The 18,822-nt window shown below is 45.5% G+C and overlaps 1 protein-coding gene across 3 annotated transcripts in view; it reads right to left on the bottom strand.

Annotated features, from left to right (window-relative positions):
* Window positions 1-2,472: 2,472 nt before the first annotated feature.
* Window positions 2,473-18,822, bottom strand: part of ADPGK (ADP dependent glucokinase) — a 28,623-nt gene continuing 12,273 nt past the window's right edge. For 2 of the 3 annotated variants that reach the window (XM_042941474.1, XM_042941476.1), the window contains exons 4-7: window positions 11,982-12,102; window positions 7,423-7,619; window positions 6,716-6,814; window positions 2,473-4,013 (exon numbers count right to left, since the gene is read on the bottom strand). In XM_042941474.1, coding sequence (XP_042797408.1) covers window positions 3,459-4,013; window positions 6,716-6,814; window positions 7,423-7,619; window positions 11,982-12,102 — 972 coding nt within the window. In that variant the 3' untranslated portion in view covers window positions 2,473-3,458. The remainder of the gene's footprint in view (window positions 4,014-6,715; window positions 6,815-7,422; window positions 7,620-11,981; window positions 12,103-18,822) is intronic. The other variant, XM_042941475.1, reaches the window with a different exon arrangement.

The following is an 18,822-nucleotide window of genomic DNA, read 5'->3' as shown; positions in this document are numbered from 1 at the left end:
TCCAGACTTGACCAAAATAGCAATTACATGGTGCTGGCATGGGGAGGTGAGGGTGCAAATAGATCAGTGGGTCTTTTCAACAGTGCCAGAACGACTGGACAGCGGTGTAGAAAAAAGTGGATCTGATCCTAATCTGTTACCATCCACAGAAGTAACTCAAAATAGATGACGGACCTAAATGTAAAACCTAAAATTTTACAGTTCCTAGAGGAAAATAATGAGACTACAGGTAGGACAGGAATAGTCCAGTGCTTCAGACTAATAAGCCATGAAGAAAACGAGTATCAGACTACAGACTGGGAATATATTCTGGGAAAACAGTCACAAAATGTATCTGACAAAGAGTTTATATCCAGGATATATAAAGAACTCCTACAACTCAAAACGAACCACCCAATCAACAGCATATATAAAATAACCCAATTGTGGGGGGCAGGGAGTAGACATTTGCACATGTCACAAAGATACATGAATGGCCAATAAACAGAATGTTATAGATGCAAAATAAAACTGCAATGAAATGCCGCTCTGTACCCTCCAAAATGGCTACAATTAAACTGACAATTCCAAATCTTGGGGACGTTGAGAAGCCACCAGAGCTGTCCTACATCATTAGTGGGAGTAAAATGGTGTAGCCACTTTGGGGTGATGGGAACATTCTGTACCTGGATAGGCATGTGGGTTAGATGGGCACATACATTTGTCAAACCTACTCAATGGTACCTTGAAATTTGTGTAGCTTCACTGTATGCAAATCTTTACCTATGACAAGACTCCAAAGTGAAATGTTAAATCACTGTGGTAACTTCTCAATGTTTTAAAAACAGTTCTAAAGAGACCCAGGAAATCACCTGTTCAGTTTAGTAACAGTGACAATTCTTAAACTTTTAAATATGCACCACGTACCATGCTATTTTGCACAGCATTCTCCTTTAATCATCAAGAACCCTAAGGATACAGACTACTATACACCCCGTTTTACAGATGAGGAAAAATAAGGCTCAGTGCAGGTAACATGCCCTGTCATACACTTGTCATCTCAACACCCCGCATAGAATTTGGATTTCTTCTGATGACTCACCTTTCCCCACTAAACTCCACAATAAAATGCAAACTCAATCTGCAAGGTAGAGCTTACCGATTTTTGGCCAGATTCTGATCTCAGTAGTGTTTTGTGTGCTGGCGCTATTCCCTGGCTTTAAATCAATTTCAAGCAAACATAAGAGTGTTAGAACATTTTTAGGAAGGCTCATTTCTCACCAGGCACCCTTTCCTAGTCCAGTGGATCTTCACCCTTCTTCATATCAAGTCATATGTGGAAACTTTTGTAAAATACAGTTTGGAGCGAAGGGTTGAGAGGCCTGAGGCCTACCTGTATCCTGCCCTGCCAGCTCACTTCCACAAAGCCTGTCCTAGGTCAGGAGTCCAGTCTTCCTTCCAAAGATTAGCTGACTCCTCTAAAGGGTGGACGTTCAGAGGGGCGCATGTACGTTCCCGACTACATGCATTCAGGCACATGTAAAGATTCACAAAAAGAGTACTTGCCCCCGAGTAGGATGCATCTTGATACCTTTTGTGTTAACCACCAAATCGATTTCGTGACTATCAATACTTCAAGACTCATCTTTTGAAAAATATTGCTCTAAGGTACGCGCTGATTACACTTTATTGACAACACCAGAGCAAACTGAACTCGCATAGACCAAGGGCAGGGGCCAGTAGACACAACTTCTATAGAGACAGATGGTAAGAAAAAGTCACATGGAAAACATCTCAGTGCTCTCCAAGTTTTAGGTTTATAACGTAAACAAGGAGTTATTCCAATTCTTGGGAAAACAGAAATCTTTTCTCACTTAAGCCTTTCTAATACAAATAGGCTAGAAAGTAGGTATTTGTTTTTAACCTAGGTTAGAAGCAGAGACTGATGAAATAGCAGCCAGAGATGTCCTTAATAAGCTATTTGCTTTGAGTTTCAAGCTCTAGGCTTACATTTTCTTTGGAGTAATCAAGCCTTTCCTTCTTATCCAAAGCGGGAAAGGAGAGGTCATAAATGAAGAATCTGAGGTAGCTTTGCAGTTCTAGAAGCTGCTATGAGCCAGGTATGAAATGGTCACCCCTGACCTAAGTGGGCCTGCCACCCGCTGCCATATTTATACTGTTCTTTGAACAACTGAGAAGACTCACCAAACACTTTCAAACTGTTTCACAGCGGCTTTGCTACTTGAAACTACGGTCTTCTGTCGCCTTAAACCAACAGAGGACAGACCTATATATAGCTCAGGCTCAGTGTGTGGGGCTGCCTGCCCAGTGAAAGGAAGACAAGATAACCAAACACCTGAAGAGCAGAGTAACGTACAGCTCACACCTTAGTCAAGGTCAGAATGATTCATACTTTACCTGGCTCCAGAGTGGTGGGGAAAGAAACAAAATCACAGACTTAGGATTCCTGAAATGTAAATTATTTTTAATATATTTAAAAGCACACAGAAGTCTCCTTGATTTATAAAAAAATAAATACATGACAGATTTATTCATGATCTTGGGGCTCTTATGAGGTAAAACTTTTTAATGGATGTGGTGCGTCGATGTAAAACAAACATGATCTGTTACACACAGAAGCATATTCCAGTTGTAAAAGCAAATTCCTTCAAGGATCCGAACAAAGATCAGTCCTCCACTGTGGAAAGTGTGTCCAGAGCTGGGGGAGGGGATCGGGCCCAGGCTGGGGGCCTCTGACCAGCCAGCCTACAACCTCCAGAGCCAGGGCACGAAGACAGGGCCCAGCAGCTCCCATGGCCGCTCTGCAGGTCAGCCAGGCTTCTGAACAAATGACGGACGCAGGCCCCCGCAAAGGCTGCACAGGGCTCCCGGCCTCTGCTGTGACTGTGATGCACGGGAGTGACTGTTTTGTCCTCATTTGCGGCTCTGTCTTAAGGTTGAGAGAAGACTCAGAAGGTGTGCTCATTAAATATTTTCATTGTAACACTGAATGGAAATCAAGATCCTGCCCGTGAACGCAGAGCCCAGAAAACACGGGACCCTCACGCTGGGCTTTACTGGAGACCGGGAGTTCAGGTGAGCGAGCATGCGCTTCCTCGGGGGGCAACAGGGGAAGTGCTTTCTCCAGCTGACATGCTCTCCAGGGCAAAGTCTGGTCTAAGATACTTGGCAAGGCTGCGTAAAATGGGAATATGGGAATCAAGTTTTACCCCCGTAACACACAACATAAAAAACCAAAAATCCAGTCTCGTTAGTAGACAGCTAAATTTTGATTAAAACCTGAAATGTTTTTGTGAAATCTTCAACAGGCTGGAATGTATCTGATACAGTTTAATCTGTTGTCTCTTTGGCTATCTTTCAATTAGATCTAGAAACTGTTCTGACACCCTCCATCCTATTTTGCCTGTAGTTCTTACATCGGCTAGCTCTCCTCAGGGAAGTGACCCGTAGCCACCTCCCTAATAGTGAGGGCGGACCTCTGAATAGAAGAGGCCTTCGGCAGAAATGGCATCTCCGAGGCCCACAGTTCGAACGGGATCTTTACACACCAGTACTGGTGTGAAGTGGAAGGATACCCCCTCCCTGTGCCACTCTGCGACCGGCTTGCTGGGGTCTATCACGATCCTGGAGCCAGCCTCTGAGTGGGAAGTCATGAACTCGCGGGGCGCCCTCAGGGACACTCGGCTGGCATCTATGGTTTCTGTCGCGCAGGCCTGTGTCCCGGCTACGCGAGCTCCCGCAGCCACAGCTGCCAGCTGGTTGGCCCAGTGTCCATCTACGGTTGCCAGGATGTGGTAGACCAGCGTGTGGAAATGGATCCTGGTGAGGTCTGAGGCTCTGCTTTTACTCCTCCCATGTTCCTTCAAGATCCAAAAGAGGATGTCGCTGACCATACCCACATCAGGGACACCATTCCAGGAAGAGAGGGACGAGTGAGGTCCAGATGCCGCCTGGCTGAGAAATAACAGCTCCTGTTCGTTCATCCCAAGGGAAGTCACCGCGGGGAAGACCTGCTAACAGAAACAAAACGGAGGTTTCTTCCTGATTAACATCCAACTCCCAAGGTGCCTCAGGACACAGCCAATGACTGAAGTCAGGGAAGGCAGGCAGTATGGCATCTTTCTTCCTACCACAGGACTCCCCACCCCTGATGCACACGCCGGGGAAGTGACGGACCACAGGTCGCTGCTCTGGCTATTGCACCTCTAACTACACCCTCATTATCACTTGGGATTTGACCAGAAAGTTGCAGTCACACCGTTTTAGACTCAGTCTTTTGTTATATTCATCTGAGACAAAGGGCAGAGGGAACACATATTTCGTATTGCTTTCCATGGGCCTCGCTTTTGCCTTTGCATACACAGCAGACCCTCTTCCTACTGGTGGGACTGGCTTCCCGGTTCCTGAACACCAGCAGGTGCTGTACCAGTAAAATGAGGGCCCTACCAACACAGTCAGGGTCACATGGTTCCGTGTACACAACACCAAGAAGCAAGAAGAAATGTTTCAGGTTAGAGCTAAGCTTTTTAAGCAGGTGTGGGGTAGGGAAGACTGTATTCAGTAATAACCGTGTGCAAAAGGGTACTGAATGGAAACTGCTAAGCCTGTTTCTGTCTCAAGGGGAACCACTGTGTCTAACTCACTATCTCTTACTCAGCACTTCTCTCCTTAGAGCCAGAGAACTGCACATAAGGTTGTGCAAGCTCGGAGCCCCTGGCGGGAGGGCGGGAGGGGGAGGGGTATGTGTGGGTGCATGTGAATATATTTATTATTTAAAAACCAATGGTCTAGGGGCGCCTGGGTGGCTCAGTTGGTTGAGCGTCCGACTTCAGCTCAGGTCATAATCTCACAGTCTGTGAGTTCGGGCCCCATGTAGGGCTCTGTGCTGACAGCTCAGAGCCTGGAGCCTGCTTCGGATTCTGTGTCTCCCTCTCTCTCTGCCCCTCCCCTGCTCACACTCTGTCGGTCTCTCTCTCAAACATTAAAAAAAGAAAAAAAATTAAAAAAAAACACAAAACAACAAAAAGAAACAAAAAACCAATGGCCTGTACCTTTGCCAATGTAATAGCACCTCCATTTATGGCATGTTGTGTGCCGGGCCCTGAGTGGATGGCTTTATTTCATTCCATTCTTACTGTAACCCTCTCAAAGGGGGGATCGCCTCTGTTTTACAGATAAGGGAACTGAGGCTCAGAAAGGTTAAACAGACACACAGAAAATGAAATAAAACTGGCTTTTTTTTAAGTGAAAAGATAACCTCAAAAGAGAAATGCAAATTAAAAACTCTACTGAGAAATAGCAAGTGTGAAACCCAACGTAAACCGTGGGCTGTGGCGACCTGAGTGTAGGGTCAGGCACTCACAGGTGTGACACTGCAGGGCAGCGAGGTGCTGACGGTGGAGGTGGTGGGCTTGTGTGTGGCAGGTATATGGGAATGCACCACGTGCTACTCACTGTTGCTATGAACTAAAACTGCCCTAAAAAGTAAAGTCTATTAAAAGAAGACACAAATATTCAAGTATTTTTCACCTATCAGATTGGTAAAGAATAGAAGTTTCTAATCACATTCTCGTGGCAAGGAAAAGAGGGAATAAACACTTGTAAAGATTTCTAGCAGCAGGAAATGGGCACAGCTCTCACGAAGAGTGTCTTGGCAGCATTAAATTTACAAAGACCTTCTCTGCTCCGCCTAACAGCTCTTCTGAGAATTCAACATATGTACCTACTTGCTCTCGGGGAAATGAAAATCCTGTACAAGTTTCTCCCCTGCACCTCCTGATGGGCCAGCGAAGGACAGAAACCAAGATGCCCAAGATGGTGCAGGCTAAGCAACCTGGGCTCCCTTTCACTGCCTGGCTGTGAAAAGACAGGATGCTTCCCAGGGGATGGTGGAGAAAAGGTCTCCAAAGTCCCATCAGTGAGAAAAAGCAAAGTGCATAATGGTCTGTGTTCGGTGTGCTGTGCTATCTTTTGGGGTAAAAAAAGGACAAAAAAATAAGGATATATTCCCACATTTGCTTATACTTGTACACAGTGACTCTGGTAGTATACAGATAAAACCAAGAACGTTACTAATGGTGGCAGGGAGACTTCACTGTATCTTAGTATTTTTTGGGTTTTGAACCACATGAATATATTACCCATTAAATAGGTTAAATACTAAAACAATGAAAGGTTAAGTAACTTGCCTAAGTTGATAAAGCTAGAGAGCGGCAAACTGGCATCCCAACCCCGGCTTCCGAAGTCTGTGTTCAAGCACCACACTCCCAGATCTACCTAAGCACTGCTGTTGTCCAGAGGCAGGAGTTGAATACCTTGGTGCCTGGTGGTAAGGGAGTGAAGCTCCCCCAAAGTTCTTCTCCTCTGAGCTTCTGGAGTTTCAACTGAAAGCAGCTGAGCTGGACCTGTGGTTTTCTCCTTAGAGTTCTACCGCAAAAACCATTCACTTTCAACTTCTCCACTCCGGGAGAAACAGGACCCACAAATCCATCAGTTATGCTGCCATCCTTCTAACCTAGTAAGAGATCCTGTCCCAGAATGGCCATGACTCCTTATCTGGATCTCCATGGCCCCAGGACTGCATGACAGAACATCCACACCTCAGTAAGCCGGCCCCTGAGCCCAAAGAGCTGGCCCCACTGGACAACGGCGCTTCTCAGCAAGGCCCACGAGGGTGAGGGCGCCAGAGGGCCTCACGTGCTGCCCATGTGGTTACCTGATGCACAATGCTCCTCATGAGCTCCCTGTTGGTCATACTGGCCAGCTCTAGGTGAACTGGAATACCAGTGGGGATGTCAGAAATGGAGGTCACAACCTGCGAACAGAAGAGGGCAGCGGTGCCATTAAAGACAGAAGTCATGCAAGAGGGAAGAAAGGGTCAAGGCCGAGAGGCGGTGCCTCGGGTCACTGCCTTCTTTGCATCATCATGAAAGCTCTAAGCCTTGGGAGTCACCATAGCCTCCAGAGAGGGGACACTGTTCCCAACAGGGAGGCGCTGGGGTCACAGACTCAGGGCACTGAGAACCGCCCCTGTCTGCTCACAGAGCCAGCCTATTCCTGGGGGCCTACATGGAGCGGCTGGCTCCAACCGCTGCAGAGCCTGCAGGAGCCGCGGCACAGCTGATGTGAACAGATGACACACACGACACAGAGGACGCAGACCACAAACACCGCAGCAGCCACGTCCAGCGTAGCGCAGGGTGCAGAGGCTCAGGCAAGAGGTCCTGCCCTGTCCTACTCAAGCTGCCGTCCGTGTGCCTGAAAAGAGCACCAGGAGGCAGGCCTCAGAGCCGGCTGCCACGAAGGGTCCTGCGGAGGCCAGGACTGAGGACCAGGCAGTGCAAGCTGCAGAGGCGGAGAGAGGCAGGAACCTGAGGAAAAACGCCAGCTGAGATCCGTGAGATTCTGTGACAGTGCTATTACCTCCAAGAGCCTCTTCCTCTGGAGCTCCTTGCTTTGTCCCTCCATCATGTGCAATCCAGAGAGGACCACCAGGTCTGGCTGAAACTCCTCCAGGCTAGACACAAACACCTCCAGCATATTCATGGCCCCGTTGGAAAGGTCGTGGGAGAAGATGAAGCGGTTGGCATGGGGAGCTTTTAACCGGCCCCACTCCTCCCCTAGAAAAGCCCAGTCAACACAATGGGAAGAAAAGGAAGAGGCTTTAAGTCTCCTAGCTGTGGGGGGCTAGCAGGGGCCTCACTGGAGCCCTGGCTCTGGGCATGCTGGCCGCTGGCTGCTGGCTGAGTGCAGCCCAGCTACAAGGGCCCGGCCAAGCACGGCGCTGCATCCAGGAGGACCGTGGCCAGTAACGAAACAAACAAACCAAACCCAACCCCAACCCCACAAAACAACACACATGTCCTGGGTGCTCTATGCCTTTGGCAAGGGGCTGGCAGTTAGTCCCGGGAAGGCTCCACTGCCCGCTGAGCTCTCACATACAGGATACCTGTGTCTCTGCCTACGGGACATGCTGTCTTTCTTGAAGCACTTGCCGACTTGCAGCTGTACCCCGACCACCTTTCAGTTAGCCAGGACCTACAGAGGCTGAAATTCCAAGAGTCAGGCTGACTGCAGCCTTTCCTCCCTGCTGTCACGGGTGGTTTCCCTGCACTTGATCCAGAAGGCAAGAGTATCTGGCTGCTCTAGCTTCCTGTGAGTGAGCTGCTTTGGAATAATGCCTGCTCCAGACCAAGGTTAAATGCTACTTCCTCCCTAAGTGGCTGCTGACTCCTCCAGCCTGAGGTGTATCCACAGAGATTTCCCCCTCTACATGGTTTGAATAGCATTTTGCTTTGAGCTATCTCTTCTACTTCTGCTGTTCTGAACTAGTACTCAAACTTATACCATCCCTTAACTTCTTACACATTTGTGCCACATCTCCCCAAATGGAATGCCAGACTGCATGCCTCTGATTCTCGCAGTACTTGTCACAGGCCCCTGCGGAGAGTGCCACTCAGCATCTGCTGAACTGACTCCAGCAGAGGGAGGCCAGATCCACAGTTGGCTGGGTCTTCCGGTGGGGGGAAGGAGCTTAGGATCTGGGCCTACCCACGGGAGTGGCTCTCAGCACCTGCCACACATCAGAATCTCCTGGGGAGCTGAGTTTTAAATGTCAGGTGGTGAGGCCCACCGCTGGAGATCCTGACGTGTAGGTGAGTGGAGAGCTACCTATTAGGACCCCACAGCTGCCAAGCGTTTGAGGAGTGCGCTATGGCTGGGAGTCCTGAAGCAGGACAGGCGACAGGGGCCCTCCTCAGGCTCACCTGTGAAGCCTCACAACTGGAGCACAGCGCTCTTTCTTCTCTCAAGACTTGATAGAAAATCTGGAAACTCAGTCAAGCCAAGGGCCACTGCTACTAGGCTTGCTACTGCTTAGGGCAATTCCTAAATGAGCCCCTGCCAGCATGGAGGTACTTCTAGAGACTCCAGGGGCAAGGATTTATTATCTAGGCTTATACAGCTTTTCCTCCAAATGAAGGATTCATCCCATTTACAAAATTAGAGTCCATACGCTGAAGCCTGGTTTCATACTCGTTCTAACATGTTTCCTGGATGTTCCTTTAGAAAGTTCTTCCCCAAGGCAGGCAGACCCAGCAGAGGGTTTCCTCCTACTGCAGGCTGATTAACGGACTCCAGTCAGCAAACTGCTTCCTCCTTTCTACAACAGGCCTCCCCAAACAGAAGCCTTGCCTCTCCATGGGGAGTGTGCATGAGTGTGCAGGGCTGACTCTGGGGCGGGTGCCAAGGTGGGGAGAGCCCATCCTTCCTTTGCTTTGAGTTCAGCTTTACTGAATCCATTCCTCTGAAAAACATATTCTAGGTGTATAAAAATCTACGAAAGCAGAAAAAGACATTTCCTATTTACTAAACCCCAACACAACGGTTATGTCCGTTAAAATGCCACATGCTTTTCAATTCCTGGCCCCCAGCTTACTATTTGTCCAAAGAACATACCCAATAATGGTCCACACAGCTGAGTGCAACACTCTCATCCTGCCTCATCTTCAAAGACCCAGCAAGCGCGGCCTCCCCTGCAAAGTCTGTCCTAACTCTGCCGATCCCAGTAGACTCGGCCGCTTCGGCCCCTGAGCCACTGCTATAACCGCTTCAGGATGTGGCACATGATTTTGTAATCATCTGCTCAGGAGCCCACGCGCTGTCATGAGCTGTGAGCTGAGCACAGGGCCCATGTCTGTCACCAGCCCCTCCGGCCTCACACTGCCCCGCATGCAGCTTGTGAACAAATGAATGAGCAAAGGAACAAGCAAATGAGAGGAAAGACTGAGGACTTCAATGCCCATGACAACAAAAAATATGGATATGACTCCAAATCCCAACCACCATCCCCCAATTGACAAGACTCTGAACAAGGGGAGAAATCCACACCAGCGTCCTGCAGAGGGCAAGACCTGGAACTGACCCTTAAGGAGCGAGGCTTCTGAGAGGCACTGCCTAACTTACCCCCAGAGAAAAAGCAACTTAACATTCAAAGTAATTTCCCCAGGGAAAAAGGGAGAGAGGCAAAACACACAGGCCTCTGCAAGGCAAAGACAAGGAGGGAAGTGGAGAGCTGCTCCCTGGCTGTTCCCACAGGACACAGGACTGATGGAGTGGCCCGAGAGAGACAGAACGACTGGAACGCAGACAGGGTGAGCCGGGAACCTCCATGCCCCCCTGTTCTCACAGAGCTCCGAACGTGTTTCTCTAAGGGAGCCCTTCACTCAATTTACCCTCCTGCCCTTCGGCCACGAAGTCAGCAAAACCTGTGCAGTGACTCAGTGGGTCTCGGGCCAAAGCCTGGAAACAAGCTTCTCTGGGCAAGTCTGGCAGAGGAGGAGGAAATGAAAGGTGACAAATCCTCTCTGGGAATTTATTCATCGAAATTTGAGAGAAGCTGGGGACGGACTTCTGTAAGAGAAGTGACCCGAGGGCTTCTGCCACCAGACTAGGTTCCCTCCAGGGCCAGTAGACTGTAACTTCATATGAAGTTCAATGGGAGGCCCTGCTTTGTTCTAAGAAAATAAGACCCAGAAAAGAAAAACTGAAGTGTGGGGTTCATAAACCCAAGGATGGAGATAGTCTCCTTTCAAGACAAGCTGTGCCATCTTCTTACCTCCACACGAGGCATAGCTGTCAAATCCAACAGCAAAATCATACTGAAGAGAGCAGTCTCCCCACCCTGCGGTCAACAGGGAACATGACAGAAACCAGGAACTAGAAAGGTCCCCAGTTCACCATGTGAGCGCCAGCAGGGTGCAAGTGACAGGACCCCGGAACTGGCAGCAGCAGCAGCACCTCAAAGGCATTGTTAGCTCTTCTAGACCCTTCCAAGTCAAGAGTCCTGTTCGTGCCTTCCACTGAAGGAGGTCACATACACAGTAACCTCTTAATCTTTACCACAATCTTCAGGCAGTAAGAATGATCATTCTGAGTTTCTGAGAAACTCAAAACTTGTATATGATTAAATGTGAACTGCCCACTGCAACACCTTGTCCATAATGTTCAGATCTTACCCTTCCTAAAGTTAGGAAGCTTCCTGCTCCCAATAAGCACCCAAGAGAGAACCAGAAACAATTCCTTTTTTCATACATGGAGGAAAAAACCAATTTTTAAGAAACACTCTATTTCATATCTTAAAGTTAATTACTCTAGAAGGTGAGGTTCTCTTAATTGACTTGGAAGCAGTTCACTGAAGCTTATTAAGTACTGCTTTAAGGGACCAATTAGTCTGTTTATATGCTTGAGTCTTTAACTTAATAATGTGTTGAATCAGAAATTCAAGAGTCTGAATACCGAGCAGAGAAAAGATCCAACAGCAAATACACAGAATTAAATACAGTTAAAATATGTTTAGGTATTTAGGATTCTCTGAGAATCTGATCTGTAGTTTATGTAATACGCAAAATCTGGGAATGACACCAGATGAGCTGGATTTGGACTGATAAAACACTGGAATATTATATAATGGGAAATAATATAAGTGTTGTGAAATACAAACACTTCCACTTACACACCCAAGGGAAAATAAAATGCTTCAAAAGACGTTTGCCAGAGGCTTGGAATTAATCAATCCTAAGCAGCTTGGAACAGTTGGCCAGAAAAGCCTAGGGCACAATCCAGCACAGTGTTGAACAGATGTTACTTGCCCTTCTCTTTCCTTAGTAATAAAGAAAAACTTTGTATATTTATGTTTAACACATTTTCGCTCAAGATGCCTACTTTCCTATAGCCTGATTTCTCTTGGGTTTAGATCAGTTGTTTGTAGATCTGAGAATTTTCTTCAATATTGGAATGCTCCATCATTCTTGAGACAATGGCCAGTATCAGCTCAGCAGAAGCAAGAGGTCAGGAAACTTTCGGTAAAGCAAGAAAGGGTCCCACCAATTTACAAAGATAAATTTCCAGCATAGTCACACCCCAATCTGACAACACACGGTTCCCTGTCCGGTCTCACACCATTGCTTAGTCATTTCTCTTACCTGCTTGATACTCTAAAATAAGGTGGAACTCATCCACTTCCTGCAAGGACTCTGGTGGAACAAATACATTATCATCAAGAAGTTCATGTAGCTTTGGGCCAACTGGACCGCAAAGAAGAACCTGGAGACAAGAAATAGGAAACCTATCAGAAGACCTGTCCCTGTTCCCATGGAATCTATACAGTAACAGAAAAGGTACATCCAGACCACTTCTATTCATTTCAACAAAAAACTAGAATCCAAATCTAAATTCCAAAGTTTTTGGTCTGGAGGGGCTATTACCAGGACTTAGGCCTCTGGAAGGAATGGCCACCAGAAATGAGGGGCTGGCAAAAGACCCAAGTAATACAGGTTAGGTACCTATGTAGCTGCTGAATCTCCTACACCCTGCTAGGGACTAAATATTTGTGTCCTCCCCCAAATTCCTATGTTGAAGCATAACTGCCAATGTGATAGTATTTGGAGACAGAGCTTTTAAGAGGTAAGTAAGGTCAAATGAAGTCATATGGGTGGGGTCCTAATCCAGTAGATTGGTGGCCTCCTAAGAACGGGAAGCGGGAGACAGAGCTCTCTTTCCAGCATACCCACTGAAGAAAGGCCATGTGAGGACACAGCAAGAAGGTGGCCACAAGCCAAGAAAGCAGCCCTCAGAAACTGGATCCTGTTGGAACCTTGATCTTGGACTTTCCAGCCTCAGAACTGTGACAAAATAAATTTCTGTTGTTTAAGCTGCCCAGTCAATGCCATTTTGTTGCTATGGCTGTCCAAGCAACCTAAGACCCACCCCACCTCCACTTTCTTTACTCACGTCCTGTATCAGCAAACTGATACGGGATGTTGTCTGCTCAAAGCTGCCAGATAAAAGCAATTGTTTGACTTTTACACAATATAGAAAAGAGCCTCCCTAATCACAGGACCCAATTTGTGGAATCGGGCTCTTTATTGCACTCAGCTGTTATGTGAGTGGGCTAGCCTTCCAGAGATGGGAATTAAAGAGCACCTCAATTCAGCAAGCTGGGGGGAAGGTGCTCTGCAACATTCCCCAAACCTTTTCTTCAACTCTAACCTGGGCCTCTCCCTAGCTATTCCTTCAAGAAGTCATTTCACATCTGCTGCTCTTCCTCAGTTCCCATAAGCTGCTGCTCCTGCCCTGACAGGTCTGGACCCCACTCCCAGCCAGACCAACAGGCTCAAAACCACCAAACAACGAGGGCTTGCACAGGGATGTAAAGGAAAGTCCTCAGAGATGATCAACACCACTTCAGATTTAATATGCTCCACCCAGAAGCTTCAAAAGGCATTTACTTGCTAATTAACTGCTTGTTGGTACAACTACCGCTTTACTTCTTTTCTCTAATTCCTGGCCAGAACTTCAGCCTCCAAGATGAGGCAACAAGGGCCAAATTTACCCTCCCGCCCAAAACAACCACAAAAAACAGACAAAATACTTGGAAACAATGGTTTTCAAAAACACTTAAACATTTAGCAACAAAGGACAATGAGCCATAACAGGAAAGAAAAATAAACCCAAAGCAGAGTAAAACGTACAAATGCCCCATCAATAACCTTAAAAGAATTTCCAGATATACACATTCTGAAAGAATTCATTACCAGCAGACCTGCACTACAAGAAACGTTAAAGGAAATCCTTCACGCAGAAGGAAAATGATACCAGATGGAAATAAAGACCTAAACAAAGGAATGAAGAGCACCAGAAATGGTGACTCTGGATAAGCACATAAGACCTTTTTCTTATTATTTAAACCTCTTCAAAAGATAATCAACTGCTTAAAGAGCAATACTAACAACATAGAATGAGGTTTACAATATACACAGAAGTAAACCACATGACAATAGCACTATAAAGACCGGAGGGGAGAAATGGAAGCACCTATTTACTATAAAGTATTTACATTATACATGAAGTATGATATCACTGACAACAGACTGTGACAGCTAAAAACATACACTATAAATCTTAAGGCAACCACTGTAATAACAAGGAATTATAACTAATAAGCCAAAGAAGATAATATGAAAGCTAGAAAATAATTCAAAAGAGTGCAGAAAAAGAGGAAAAAGGGAAGATAAAGAGCTTGGACAGAAAATAAATAGCAAGATGTTAAAGTTATCTAATCTATTAAGAAATATATTAAATGCAAATGGCCTAAACAGTCCAATTCAGAGAGACTGTCAAAGTGGATTAAAAACCAAGCCCCATGTAGTGCCTGGGTGGCTCAGGTCTTGATCTCATGGTCTGTAGTTTCAAGCCCTATGTCAGGCTCTGTGCTAATAGCTTAGAACCTGGAGCCTACTTCAGATTCTGTGTCTCCCTCTCTCTCTGCTCCCTCCCCTGCTCACACTCAGTCTCTCAAAAATAAATAAACATTAAAAAAAAAATTAAAAAGCAAGCCCCAGGGGCGCCTGGGTGGCGCAGTCGGTTAAGCGTCCGACTTCGGCCAGGTCACGATCTCGCGGTCCGTGAGTTCGAGCCCCGCGTCGGGCTCTGGGCTGATGGCTCGGAGCCTGGAGCCTGTTTCCGATTCTGTGTCTCCCTCTCTCTCTGCCCCTCCCCCGTTCATGCTCTGTCTCTCTCTGTCCCAAAAATAAATTAAAAACGTTGAAAAAAAAAATTAAAAAAAAAAAAAGCAAGCCCCAAATATATGTTGCCTACAAGAAATATTTATTAACTAAACTATGAAATCTAAGTCACCATTTTATTTTATTTTATTTTTTTTTTAATTTTTTTTTAACGTTTATTTACTTTTGAGACAGAGAGAGACAGAGCATGACCGGGGGAGGGTCAGAGAGAGAGGAAGACACAGAATCTGAAATAGGCTCCAGGCTCTGAGCTGTCAGCATAGAGCCCGACGCAGGGCTTGAACTCACGGACCGTGAGATCATGACCTGAGCCGAAGTCGGACGCTCAACCGACTGAGCCACCCAGGCGCCCCAAAGTCACCATTTTATTTACTTTGCAACTACTAGTATGGTGTTTTTATCTGGTTACATTATTACTATTATTTTTTATTGAAGTTTGGTTGACATACAATGTTACATTAGCTTCAAGTGTACAATACAGTGATTCAACAAGTCTATGTGTTTTGCTATGCTCACCACAAGTGTAGCTAGCTACCATACCTCATCCAGACGACGCTGTAACAATACCATCAACTAGATTCCCTATGCTATACCTTTCATCCCCATGACTTTTTCATTCCATAACTGGAGGCCTGTACCTACCACTCCACTTCACCCATTTTGCCCATCCTCTCACTGCCCAAGCAATACATTTGAAATAAAGACATCAATAGGGAAAAAAGAGAAAAATGGGAAAAGATATATCACACTAACACTAATCAAAAGAAAGCTATGATAGCAAATTTTAATCAAAATGGATTTCAAAGAATATTTCAAAGAACATAAAATGACTTTCTTTATGCTTGGCACTGATAAAGGGAGTCAATTCATGAAGAGGATATAACAATCATAAATAGTTATACACTTAACGACAGAGCTTAAAAATACAGAGCAAAAAGGTATAGAACTGTGAAGGAAAAAAGTCTACAAGTACACATGTAGATGTCAATACCTGCCCCACAATAATTAATAAATCAAATAGACACAAAATCAATAAAAATACAGAAGACCTGAACAACATTCCCAACCAACTTGGTCTGACATTTATAGAACATTCCATTCAACGATAGCAGAATATACATGCTTTTAAGTGCACATGAGACTTCACCAAGATAGACCATTTTCTAGGCCATGAAAAAGTCTCAATAAATTTAACAGGAGTCAGAGGAGCACATTCTCTGACCAGAATGTAATTAAAATAGAAATCAATAAAAGAAAGATATCTGGAAACACCCCAAAATGTTTAGAAATGAAATCACACACTTTTAATAGTTCATGGATGGGCTATCAAACAGCCCATCTCAAGAAATCACAGGGGTATTAGAAAGCACTATGAACTGAATGAAAAGAAAAACACACTGTATGGACAGCTGAGGATGCAGTTAAAGAAGTATTTAAGGGGAAATTTATAGCACTAAATCCCTGTATCAGACAACAGGAAAAGTCTCAGATCAATGACCTGGGCTTCTACCTTAAAGTAGAAAGAGAAGAGCAAGTTAAACAACATAAAAACTAATGAAATACAAAAGAAAAAAATAATAGAGAAAAATTGATAAAACCTAAAGCTCATTATTGATTAAAAAGATCAGTAAAACTGATAAACCTCTAAGCAAATTGATCAACGGGGGGGGGGGGGGGGGGGGGGGGGGGGGAGAAGGATCATGAGGGGAACTTGCAAAGTATAAAGATCCTGAGCTCACCTCCTCCCACAGATACACCGAGGCTGCAACTGCATATAGAACAACTCTTCCTGAGAACGACCTGAAGAGCAGCAGGAACAACTCTTCCACATTAAAGACATAAAGAAAAAGACATACTGAGAAGGGCAGAAGGGAAAGAGACACAGCCTGGTCGTGAACCAAATCATCGATGTGCTGACCCGCAAGTGGGAGGGATATCACGGATGTGGAGGTCTTCCCTGAGGAGTGAGGGGTTCAAACCCTACACTGGACACTCCTTGCCCTATGCATCTGCATGGGAAAGAGAAGCCTCCGTAGTATCTGGCTTTGAAAATCAGAGGGGCTTAACTCTGGGGGAGCAGGAAGGTTATAGTAAATGGAGACTTCACTATTAAAGGGCCTGCACAGAATCTCAATCACTCTAAGACCCAGTGCAGAGGCAGCGGTTTGAGAAGCACCTGAGAAGACACTTACTAATTTTAGGACATGTGCTGGAAGGACAGGGATCTGCAGGAACTTTCTCTGGGAACAGAAGCTTAGCAGGTACCATTTTTTTGCCCTCCTTCAGCCTAGCTGGCCTGACACTAAGGAGCAAAAGTTCTAACACTATATATCTACTTTACTACAACTGCTCACCCTGTTCCCACATTCTCCTGCAGACCTCTTCTGCCCAGCCTGCCCACCCTGGCAGGCACCTGTCTGAAGTGGCTCTTGCCCACCACACCTGGTAGGCAGCCTCAGCTGGGATCTGCGACCCTCCAAAGCGACTCCTGCCCCAGGTAGGGGCAGGCCACCCCAACCACCAGTACCCCTCATAGGCTAGGCCTCTGAAATAGCTAGGCAAAGCCCACCCACCAGGGTGCCTACAGCAGTTGCATCCCAGACACAACGGGTGGATGTGTGCAGCCCACAAGGCAAAGCTCCAGAGTGCCTCTGCTTGACCAGGGGTGACTGTACTTGTGGGCCCCGAAGGATACCTTCCACATAAGGCCACCACCTTCAAGAGCATAAGATGTGGCTGAACTACCTAATATATAGGAACAAATACAGAGAGACAGAAAATGAGACAGAGAAATATGTTCCGAAGAAAGAAGACCTCAGAAAAAAACTAAGTGAAACAGAAACAAGCAATCTACCTGATACAAGAGTTCAATGTAATGGTCATACAGATGTTCACTGAACTTGAGAGAAGAGTAGATGAACTCAGTGCAAATTTCAACAAAGAGACAGAAAATAGAAAAAAGAACTAATCAGAACTCAACAACAGCTGTGATGAAACATACACTAGAGGGAATCAACAGCAGCTTGGAGATCACAGAACTGATCAATCTCAGAAGAGACAAAGGGGCAGAAAACCTATCTGAAGAAATAACAGCTGAAAACTTCCCCAACCTGGGAGAGGAAATAGACATCCAGGTCCAGAAAGCACAGACAGCCTCAGACAAGATGAAGAAGCCAAGGAGGTCCACACCAAGAAGCATAATAATTAAAATGCCAAAAATTAAAGATAAAGAGAGAATCTTAGAAGCAGCAGGAGAAAAGCAACAAGTTAAGCACAAAGGAACATCTATAAGAATATCAGCTGATTTTTTCAGCAGAAACTGCAGGCCAAAAGGGAGTGACATGATATATTTGAAGAGCTAAAAGGAAAAAACCTACAACCAAGGATATTCTACTCAGGAGAATTATCATTCAGAACTGAAGAAGATAGTTTCCCAAACAGAAGGAGTTCACTACCACTAAACTGACCTTCCAAGAAACGTTAAAGGACTTCTTTAAGTGGAAAAGAAAAGGCCGTAACTAGAAGAAAATTATGAAAGAAAAAAACCTCACTGGTAAAAACAAACATACAGTAAAGGTAGTCGATCAGCCACTTATAAAGCTAGTGTAAATGCAAAAGACAATAATAGTAAAATAGTAAGATCAACTATCAAACCCCTGGTTTGTGGGTTTGAGCCCCGTGTCAGGCTCTGTGCTGACAGCTCAGAGCCTGGAGCCTGCTTCAGATTCTGTGTCTCCCTCTCTCTCTGCCTCTCCCCCACTTGTGCAAGCTCTGTCTCTCAAAAATGAATAAATGTAAAAAAAAACAACAAAAACATTTTTAAAAAAAAATAAATAAAAAAAAATTTTTGCATAGTAAAGGAAATCAAAAGAATGAAAAGGCAACCTACTGAATGGGAGAAGATATCTGCAAGTGATTATCTGATAAAAGATTAATATCCAAAATATATAAAGAACTCAGGGGCACCTGGGTGGCTCATTCAGTTGAGCGTTCTAACTTCGGCTCAGGTCATGATCTCAGTTTGTGAGTTCAAGCCCCGCATCAGGCTCTGTGCTGACAGCTCAGAGTGTGGAGCCTGCTTCGGAATCTGTGTCTCCCTCTCTCTGCCCCTTCCCTGCTCATGCTCTTTCTCTCAAAAATGAATGTTAAAAAAAAAAGAAAATGAAAAAAAAAGACCTCCTACAACTCACACCAAAAAAAAAAAAAAAAAAAAAAAAAATCTGATTTAAAAAATGGGCAG

This window comes from Panthera leo, chromosome B3, assembly GCF_018350215.1.
Source record: "Panthera leo isolate Ple1 chromosome B3, P.leo_Ple1_pat1.1, whole genome shotgun sequence".
Lineage (NCBI taxonomy): Eukaryota > Metazoa > Chordata > Mammalia > Carnivora > Felidae > Panthera > Panthera leo.
Note: the sequence above shows the minus strand (reverse complement) of the source record. Positions and strands in the feature narration are given on the sequence as shown.